The 10,772-nt window shown below is 44.6% G+C and overlaps 1 protein-coding gene across 1 annotated transcript; it reads left to right on the top strand.

Annotated features, from left to right (window-relative positions):
- Positions 1-5,716: 5,716 nt before the first annotated feature.
- LOC311119366 (XK-related protein 6-like) lies at positions 5,717-6,316 on the top strand (the record flags this gene model as incomplete). Its single annotated transcript, XM_084194079.1, has 1 exon — positions 5,717-6,316. The coding sequence occupies one exon, from the start codon at positions 5,717-5,719 to the stop codon at positions 6,314-6,316; it is 600 nt and encodes a 199-aa protein (XP_084050205.1).
- Positions 6,317-10,772: the final 4,456 nt, after the last annotated feature.

Genomic DNA, 10,772 nt, shown 5'->3' with positions numbered 1-10,772 from the left:
CTTCAATAATTAGCCAACATGTGCAGTGAGGGAAAAAAGTATTTGATCTCCTGCTGATTTTGTACGTTTGCCCACTGACAAAGACATGATCAGTCTATAATTTTAATGGTAGGTTTATTTGAACAGTGAGAGACAGAATAACAACAACAAAAATCCAGAAAAACGCATGTCAAAAATGTTATAAATTGATTTGCATTTTAATGAGGGAAATAAGTATTTGACCCCCTCTCAATCAGAAAGATTTCTGACTTACAGTGAAAGGCGCTACTATGGAAATGAATCATCCCATTATGGTTATGTATTCCAATAAGGAGTAATTAGAAATAAGAGATTGAAAAGAGAGAAAACATGTGGGCATTTTGACAGGAAATGAGAGGGCGGGAGCCTTGTAGAAAGTGCAGTCAATTAGTAAAGTATAGCCTATATCTCTGTGGGAAAGGCTTATAAAGTCATAGCTTGCTGCTTGACTACATGCTAGGATTTAATAATGTGTGTGTGTGTGTGTGTGTTTGTGTGTGTGTGTGTGTGTGTGTGTGTGTGTGTGTGTTTGTGTATCTATGTGTGTGTGTGTGTGTGTGTGTGTGTGTGTGTGTGTGTTTGTGTATCAATGTGTGTGTGTGTGTGTGTGTGTGTTTGTGTATCTGTGTTTGTGCGTGTGTGTGTGTGTGTATGTGTGTGTGTGTGTGTGTGTGTGTGTGTGTGTGTGTGTGTGTTTGTATGTGTGTGTGTGTGTGTGTGTGTGTGTTTGTGTGTGTTTGTATGTATGTGTGTGTGTGTGTTTGTGTGTTTGTATGTATGTGTGTGTGTGTGTGTGTGTGTGTTTGTGTATCTATGTGTGTGTGTGTGTGTGTGTGTGTGTTGTGTATCTATGTGTGTGTGTGTGTGTGTGTGTGTGTGTGTTTGTGTATCTGTGTTTGTGTATGTGTTTGTGTATGTGCGTGTGTGTATGTGTGTGTGTGTGTGTGTGTGTTTGTGTGTGTGTTTGTGTATGTGTTTGTGTGTGTATGTGTGTGATAGCCTGTAGGACTGCTAGTGGATGAGGTTGTGTAATGCTACTATAGCAGTGAGCTAATCCAGGTTAATCCTTCCCTTGTGAGGGTCCAGGGTGCATCCCAAATGGCAGTTTTTTACAATCACTTTGGCACTAATTTCAGAACCTTGACGTCATTTTTCAAAACTCTAGACACAAAACTCAAAACGGTCATCACTTGTAACACAGGCTGTCCAATGTTCAAAACATTGCATTGTGCATTCATATCTTTAAAGAAATCTTGCACTTGCACAATCATTGGTTCAAAAAACAAATTTATTGTGAAATACCAATGAAACGTTAATTTAGATCACCCACACACAAGCAACCGATACTTTCACTGTGTCATTGTTCGTACAATCATTAAATATTGTAGTACAAAATAGGTGATACATGTTTCATTATGGTACTACATGTAAATACATCCCTGTAAAAGTACTGCAGTAGTAGAGAGAATACTACAGACACAGTGGAATCATTGAACAAAATCTGAAATATATTGATGAAAAACAATACAGTACTGTAAAACATCAAATGCAGTGTTCCTCAACTTGCTTGCTTGTACTGTAAAAAGCAAAACATAGGAGTGATTACTGTACTTCTACATTTTCATCAACTCTGTCTTGTGGATTTGGCCACAGGTTCTCATCTACATCACAATGGATGTTTTCATTAGCCAAACATCTTGGAAAAAACCTTCGGGCATGGCGAATCCAGGCCTGACACTGGTCTGCCGTGATGCCATTGCATGCGTCATCCATGGCCTGGAGAAGAGTGACTTGTTCATGAGGGCGCCTATCATAAACCTTCCATCTCCATGTGGAGAAAGATTCCTTAATCGGGTTAAGGAAAGGAGAGTATGGGGGTAAATACAGGGTGGTAAATTGTGCATAGGCCTGAAACCATGCTTGCACCATATGAGCATGGTGGAACCTGACATTATCCCACACAATGACATAGGTCACGCCATCAGCTCTACAGACCTGATCGAGCTCATCAAGGAAGGTTACAAGGAGAGCTGCATTATATGATCCAATACGAGGTCTGCGTCCCACCACACCATCTTCTGATATAGCCGCACACATGGTTATGTTGGCCCCACGTTGTCCAGGTACTTGGATGGTTGCCCGCTGGCCAATGAAATTCCGACCTCTCCTCCTTGTCTTGGCCAGGTTAAAGCCTGCCTCATCCAAATATTTGAATTTGTGATGGTTGTCATCAGCATCCAGCTCCATCACCCTCTAAAAATACATTTTGGAAAGAGATTTACTGATTACTGTACAATGTAGAATTATTAGGGAATTTTATTACAACAGCCATCTTGAAACTGAACATACCTGAACATACTCAGTCCTCATTTGCTTCACTCTGTCTGCATTTCTTTCAAAAGGCACACGGTATAGTTGTTTTAAAGACACCTGGTGCCTTTTCAGCATGCGTGCAATAGTCGGCAAACTTATGGATTCCACATTGTTAAACATGTCTTCATTGTCCAAGATATGCTGGCGAATTTCTGTAAGGCGAATATAATTTCTGGCCCGAACCAAATCGACCACAGCCTGCTCTTGTTGGTCAGTCAGAATTTTGCCTCTGCCTCCCTTATTTGGCCTAGTCTCAATTCTACAGGGAACATTACAGTAAGAAGACACTTGGTCACATCACCTACTCTGTGATACACATTGGTATGCAGTCATTTGACAATTGAGAGTAGCATAATGTTTAGTGCATGCTGACGACTTACCGGTTCTCATTGCGGAAAGTTCTGATTATTGAGGACACGGTTGACCTTCTGAGGTTTGGTTGTATCATTGTAGCCGCCTCAGTCATTGTCATGCCATGATTTATGACATGGTCTACAACTATTGCTCGGATTTCATTGGACACTCTTTGCTGTTGCTGCCGCTGTCTTGGTCCGTGGCCTTGTCCTCTACCACGTTCCCCCACACCTCTCAAACGAGGCCCACAACAACCTCTCAGAAGGGGTGCTTGTCCTCTGCCATTCCTTTGACCAACACGTCTTCCTCGTCTTCCTCCCACTACTGCTTGACCTCTATTGTGACCTGGATCACCTGCCGGCTCCATGTTACAGTACGTATCGCTATGTTGTTGCAAGTGGATCCCAATCAATTCTTTATATACTCGTTCCACAATGTGAATTCAATCATCAGTAACGAGTTGGCAGAATTGGACAAGCAATTACAAGGGCCTGCATCCGTAGAGTGCAGTACTGTCAATACTGTAAATAGTCTGAAAAGGTGGTACATGGGACCATAGAAACAGGGTCTGATGAAGAATGATGATGAAATATTACATCCATAGATAATGTAGTCTAATTGGTTCATGCTCCACGCTAATTGGTGACAATGAATCGTGTTATCTTGAAACTTTCATGATATAAACATGGAATATTGTTTGTCTGTTTCCATACAACTATGCATTAAGAGTAATGCAACAGTTACTTATCATTTTGAGCAGTTGTATCAATTGATAGTTGGATAATTGTAATGAAATGAATAGACACTCATCTGAAATGTAATGTGTGAATTGCCTTTTTGAAATAGTAGTACTTTGATGTTAAGTTGTGTCATATTGAACAGGTGATTTTTGTTAAATGAACAAATGATCTTAGTTTTATGTGTATTGTATCCAAGCAATTGAAAAAAGTGTTAGAGTTTTGAAAAATGTGCATTTTGATCATTGGTTGTGAGTTTTGTGTCTAGAGTTTTGAAAAATGACGTCAATGTTCTGAAATTAGTGCCAAAGTGATTGTAAAAAACTGTATATAGTGCACTACTTTTGACCAAGGCCCATACCCATATTTTTTTTATTGTCAAAAGTAGTGCACTATATAGGATTAGGGTGTCATTTGGGATGCTTCATTAGACTAATAGCAGAGGAGGGAACAAGCACACCAGGAAGAAGAGCGAGAGCGAATCTCCATTCAACATGAATACAAACGTACAGACCACTTCCCTCACCTCCCTCACACCATTTCAGAACCACTTCAGCAGAGGACAGCTCGCGTCAAAACGCAGCGTTCAAAGCGGCAGCCGCGTGGAGAGAAACATTCACTTGTGGGACGACGACGACGACGTAAGTCTCATGTGAAGGCTTGAGCCCGAGGTCATAATCACAGGCACAGCGTTCTGTCTGGAACGTTAATTCACCAACCTTTAACCGACACCCGGGAACGTGCCTCCGTCCACAGGAAGGAACGTCACTTTGAGCCAAGTGTTTAACCCTACATCAGCAGACAGATGCGATGTAATTTTTTTTGCGCTGCAAAAAAATGCGGCAAAAACATGAAAATGCTTGGTGTTTCTGGTCTGGTATAGACGGGTTCTTAGGCTATGTATCATTCAATCACCTAGTGATTGACCCATATAGTTCTGAAATGAAACATTTGATTTGTTTTTTTTACTGCCTTTTTTAGCTCTTTTCTTAGACGTGACATAAATGTCCAGACAAATTATCATTAATTTATAAGCCTGTATTTGCCATGCTCTTTAGTTCTATGTGTGCCGAGGCTTGTCAACCATACTCTTCATAATGAGTTGATCACATCAATATCAAATGTAACTGTATGTGCCTTGGGGGTTGTCTAGAAAGCTCCCATCACATATCAAACTGCTGATAGAATCCAACTACTGACTACAGATAGGTAGAGAGAGAGAGGGTGAGGGGGGTGGGTGAACAGATCCGTGTGAACAGAACACGGTGATGGGTTAAATACGTACCCTCCCCGTGCCCAACACAGCATTACATCATGCAGTCCGAAACACTAGGTGGCAACCACGTTTAGCAGAGAGAGAGAGAGAGGAGAGAGAGAGAGAGAGAGAGAGAGAGAGAGAGAGAGAGAGAGAGAGAGAGAGAGAGAGAGAGAGAGAGAGAGAGAGAGAGACAGAGAGAGAGAGAGAGAGAGAGAGAGAGAGAGAGAGAGAGAGAGAGAGAGCAGAGAGAGAGAGAGAGAGAGAGAGAGAGAGAGAGACGAGAGAGAGAGAGAGACAGAGAGAGAGAGAGAGAGAGAGGGGGGGAGAGAGAGAGAGAGAGAGAGAGAGAGAGAGAGAGAGAGAGAGAGAGAGAGAGAGAGAGAGAGAGAGAGAGAGAGAGAGAGAGAGAGAGAGAGAGAGAGAGAGAGAGAGAGAGAGAGAGAGAGAGAGAGAGAGAGAGGGAGGGAATTAGGTATTCGTGGGACTGAGTGAGGAGGCACCGTCGGCTGTGGCATTCAGCCTTGCAGCTGGAGGAAGGAAGGAGAGGGAGAGGGAGAGCTGCTGCAGAATAACGGAAAAAAACGGAATGATGAGGCTGTGAAAGGGCTATAGTAGATGGATAGATAATTATGTACAGGTAATGAATACACCAGCGTGGTCGGATACTGTGTGATTTATCAGACTTGAATTTGCACCGCGTTGGCTTAACCTGTTGTAGCCAGGTGAGAATTAAACGGCTAGGCTACCTCCTCTCCTCAGCAATAACGGATTGAACAGAGACAGAAGATGGACTGCGTCTGTCACGCCCCCGCTGCTGCCTGGACGCAATCCGGGGACCGACCGGGAGACGTTGCCGCACTGCCGCCCCGCTTTTAGATGGCGCCCACATTTGGGGTGCACTCGGAAAACAGGTGTCAGGGAAGTGTCGTCACGAGCCCGGAAGCCGGAGGTGTGAGCCGCTTCAGCAAAGAGCAAGATGGCAGCGAAATCCGATGGTCGGGGGGTCGTCCGGGGATTCGCCCAGCTGCACAACTTGGACGAGGTGGTGGGGACCGGCGAGGGCGACCCGAGGGAAGGCAGCTCCTTCCACATCTGCCACTGCTGCAACACCTCGTCCTGTTACTGGGGCTGCCGGAGCGCCTGTCTGCATTACCTCCGCTGCAAGGGGAAGGGGAGCGGTGGAGAGGCAGAAGGGGACGCAGGGCCGGGGCGGTCGCCGCAGGAGGAGCGCCTCTGGCTGGACTGTCTGTGGATCATCCTGGCCCTGTTCGTGTTCTTCTGGGACGTGGGGACAGACCTGGCGCTGGCCATCGACTACTACCACAAGCACGACTACCTCTGGTCCGGACTCACCCTCTTTTTGGTGCTGGTGCCCTCGGTGTTGGTCCAGATCCTGAGCTTCAGGTGGTTCGTGCAGGATTACACCGGGGGCGGTCTGGGCTCTGTGGAGGGGCTGAGCAACCGGAGAGCTACGGCAGGGCTGAGAGCGCAGGGAAGGGACAGGTGCTGCCTGCTCTCTGTGTGGCTGTGGCAGACCCTCATACACATCTTCCAGTTGGGACAAGTATGGAGGTAAGATGATGATGTCTGTCTGTCTGTCTGTCTGTCTGGGTGCCTACTGACACATCTCACCTGAAACCAAAGCGCAGTGTGTGTTACAACCCCCGCCCCCCCCACACACACACACACACACACACACATTCCTCCTACTCTTTCTCCCCACCCTATGAAACCGATCCACTACCCCCATCTCCTCCTCTCCTCTGATCGCCTGTTTCTCTGTGTCACCGGGGTATAACCCCTGGTACATGACTTGCTTGATGAACACACAACCAGCAGTGAATCTGTCTGTCTGGTCTGATGATGCGTGTCTGAAAATGGCCACTGCATTCAACAATAGCCTTATCGGGGGTTTTTATTTCTGTCAGCTTTTCACACGAGGGGATTGTTGTTTAGGATGATAAGAGGACAAACTGGTACCCAGTCTCACGTCATTGCTGCTCAGTAGCTCAGCCCTTCAGGAGGACACTTGATGTCTCCTCTATTGTAGCCTATCTCTCTCCGTGTACCGTATGCGCCAATGCGCGGGTATTGGAGAGAAGAGGCTTTTTTGTGCACGGTGAGAGTGAGAGAGAGAGAGAGAGAGAGACAGGTAGCCTGAAGCGAGTATGAGTGTGTGAGTGTGTCTTCCTGTAAGAGATGGAGTCAGGCACGGCGTTATAGTGCATGTGAGGATTCTAAGCGTCAACGCTCCTCCCGCCCTCACGAAAACAGCCTACTCAACTCTGCAACCAGCATCTGTTTTCATGGTTAGCGCGACGCGTCGTCCCATAAAACGACGTTTTTTTTCCCCTCTCACAGACATGATGTCATCCAGTCCTTTGCGTCGCTGGCTCGGCGCTTCGGTCTTACATTTCACTGCTGGTCTATTACTCAAAACGATAACGTATGCCGGCGAGACCGTGCGCATCTGTCTAGGCTAGGCTAGCCTACTGAAGGTCTACGTGTGGTCCAGCGCGTCATTTGTGTTAGCTGACGACGTGACATGCCAGCGGGTTGTAGTAAAATGTGACAGCGTCGCTGTCCGTGGTGCTGTAAACTGGCGCGGCTGGCGCACTGAGCCGGAGCCGATCCATAGATTTAGACTGAGGTTCTCAGAATCAACAGCAGAGAGTTGTTGTTTTTTTTCTTTTTTTTGGTGCAGACAGACGCAGTGCCTGACATTTAATGGGAAATGTAGCTTGGTTGTAACGCATGATGGCTGTTTCTGTCTATAGTATCAGTCAGACATTGGCAGCTCTGCTCCTTGAGATTAGCTGCATACATGGTCTCAATGTTTTTTTTATTTTCATTCATGCCTATTTATAGCCTGCATTCAGTGGTGGAGAAATACATTTTACTTTTTAACCTAACCTATGACAAGACAAAATATTTGTCTGTAGCATGTATGTGTGCAGTTTTTCTTTGTGTCTGTGTGTTCAGTGTGTGTGTGTGTGTGTGTGTTTGTGCAGTGTGTGTGTGTGTGTGTGTTTGTGCAGTGTGTGTGTGTGTATGTGTGTTTGTGCAGTGTGTGTGTGTGTGTGTGTGTATGTGTGTTCACACTCGACAGATGCCTCTCTATCATCAGTCAGATGCGTGTTAAAGCTGTTTTGATGTTGTCCCCAGTCCCCACACGTATTTATACTGAACAAAAATATAAATGCAACATGCAACAATTTCAAAGATTTTACTGAGTTACAGTTCAGAAGAGGAAATCAGTCAAATGAAATAAATAAATTAGGCCCTAATCTATGGATTTCACAAGACTGGGCATGGGGGCGCAATCAGAATGCGCTTTTCCCCACAAAAGGGCTTTACCACAGACAGAAATACTCCTCAGCTTTATGGTAGAGAAATGAAAATGTAATTCTCTGGCAACAGCTCTGTTGGACTTTCCAGCAGTCAGCATGCCAATTGCACACTCCTTCAAAACTTGGAGACATCCGTGGCATTGTGTTTTGTGACAAAACTGCACATTTTAGAGTTACCTTTTGTTGTCCCCAGCACAAGGTGCACTCGTGTAATGATTATGCGGTTAAATCAGTTTCTTGATATGCCACACCTGTCAGGTGGATGGATTATCTTGGCAAAGGAGAAATGCTCACTAACAGAAAATGTGTGAGAAATAATATTTTTGTGCGTATGGAAAATTTCTGGGATCTTTTGTTTCAGCTCATGAAACATGGGACCAACACTTTACATGCTGCATTTATATTTTTTGCTCAGTATCATTTAAGAGTACCTTCAATCCGCTAACAAATCTAGCATATCCAAAATTACCCATCTGGCACTGAAAGAGTCAAATAAAGATAAAACACACCCCCGCTGTCTGTGATCATAGTTCAGTCCCAACACATTATCACAAAGGTAGACCCTGTGGTGATACCACATTAGCCACGGGCAGGGGATATTATTTTGCTTCAATCTTCTATTTACGCTGTACATAAATTATTCTAATTTACTCTCTCTCTCTCCAAGAGAACCCTCAACCCCCTCCCTCCCTCTCACATTCACACACACACACACACACACACACACACACACACACACACACACACACACACACACACACACACACACACACACACACACACACACACACACACACACACACACACACACACACACACACACACACACACACACACACACACACACAGACACAGTCACAGACACAGACACAGACACACACACACACACACACACAGACACACACACACACACACACACATACACACACACACACACACACACACACACACACACACACACACACACACAAACAGTTCTGTCAGACATGGCTCCCCTCCTAGGTGTTCTATTATTCTGTTACTCTCTCAGTCTGTGTTACTACCCAATCTCTCTCAGTCTGTGTTACTACCTAATCTCTCTCAGTCTGTGTTACTACCTAATCTCTCTCAGTCTGTTACTACCCAATCTCTCTCAGTCTGTGTTACTACCTAATCTCTCTCAGTCTGTTACTACCCAATCTCTCTCAGTCTGTTACTACCCAATCTCTCTCAGTCTGTTACTACCTAATCTCTCTCAGTCTGTGTTACTACCTAATCTCTCTCAGTCTGTTACTACCTAATCTCTCTCAGTCTGTTACTACCTAATCTCTCTCAGTCTGTGTTACTACCCAATCTCTCTCAGTCTGTTACTACCCAATCTCTCTCAGTCTGTTACTACCCAATCTCTCTCAGTCTGTGTTACTACCCAATCTCTCTCAGTCTGTGTTACTACCCAATCTCTCTCAGTCTGTGTTACTACCCAATCTCTCTCAGTCTGTGTTACTACCTAATCTCTCTCAGTCTGTGTTACTACCTAATCTCTCTCAGTCTGTGTTACTACCTAATCTCTCTCAGTCTGTGTTACTACCCAATCTCTCTCAGTCTGTGTTACTACCCAATCTCTCTCAGTCTGTTACTACCCAATCTCTCTCAGTCTGTGTTACTACCCAATCTCTCTCAGTCTGTTACTACCCAATCTCTCTCAGTCTGTTACTACCTAATCTCTCTCAGTCTGTGTTACTACCTAATCTCTCTCAGTCTGTTACTACCTAATCTCTCTCAGTCTGTGTTACTACCTAATCTCTCTCAGTCTGTTACTACCTAATCTCTCTCAGTCTGTGTTACTACCTAATCTCTCTCAGTCTGTGTTACTACCTAATCTCTCTCAGTCTGTGTTACTACCTAATCTCTCTCAGTCTGTGTTACTACCTAATCTCTCTCAGTCTGTTACTACCTAATCTCTCTCAGTCTGTGTTACTACCTAATCTCTCTCAGTCTGTGTTACTACCTAATCTCTCTCAGTCTGTGTTACTACCCAATCTCTCTCAGTCTGTTACTACCTAATCTCTCTCAGTCTGTGTTACTACCCAATCTCTCTCAGTCTGTGTTACTACCTAATCTCTCTCAGTCTGTGTTACTACCTAATCTTTCTCAGTCTGTGTTACTACCTAATCTCTCTCAGTCTGTGTTACTACCTAATCTCTCTCAGTCTGTTACTACCTAATCTCTCTCAGTCTGTTACTACCCAATCTCTCTCAGTCTGTGTTACTACCTAATCTCTCTCAGTCTGTGTTACTACCCAATCTCTCTCAGTCTGTTACTACCTAATCTCTCTCAGTCTGTGTTACTACCCAATCTCTCTCAGTCTGTGTTACTACCTAATCTCTCTCAGTCTGTTACTACCTAATCTCTCTCAGTCTGTGTTACTACCTAATCTCTCTCAGTCTGTGTTACTACCCAATCTCTCTCAGTCTGTGTTACTACCTAATCTCTCTCAGTCTGTGTTACTATCCAATCTCTCTCAGTCTGTGTTACTACCTAATCTCTCTCAGTCTGTGTTACTACCTAATCTCTCTCAGTCTGTGTTACTACCTAATCTCTCTCAGTCTGTTACTACCCAATCTCTCTCAGTCTGTTACTACCCAATCTCTCTCAGTCTGTGTTACTACCCAATCTCTGTCAGTCTGTGTTACTACCTAATCT

The sequence above is a fragment of the Coregonus lavaretus genome (genome assembly GCF_964263955.1).
Source record: "Coregonus lavaretus genome assembly, contig: HAP1_SCAFFOLD_5394, whole genome shotgun sequence".
NCBI lineage: Eukaryota > Metazoa > Chordata > Actinopteri > Salmoniformes > Salmonidae > Coregonus > Coregonus lavaretus.
Note: the sequence above shows the minus strand (reverse complement) of the source record. Positions and strands in the feature narration are given on the sequence as shown.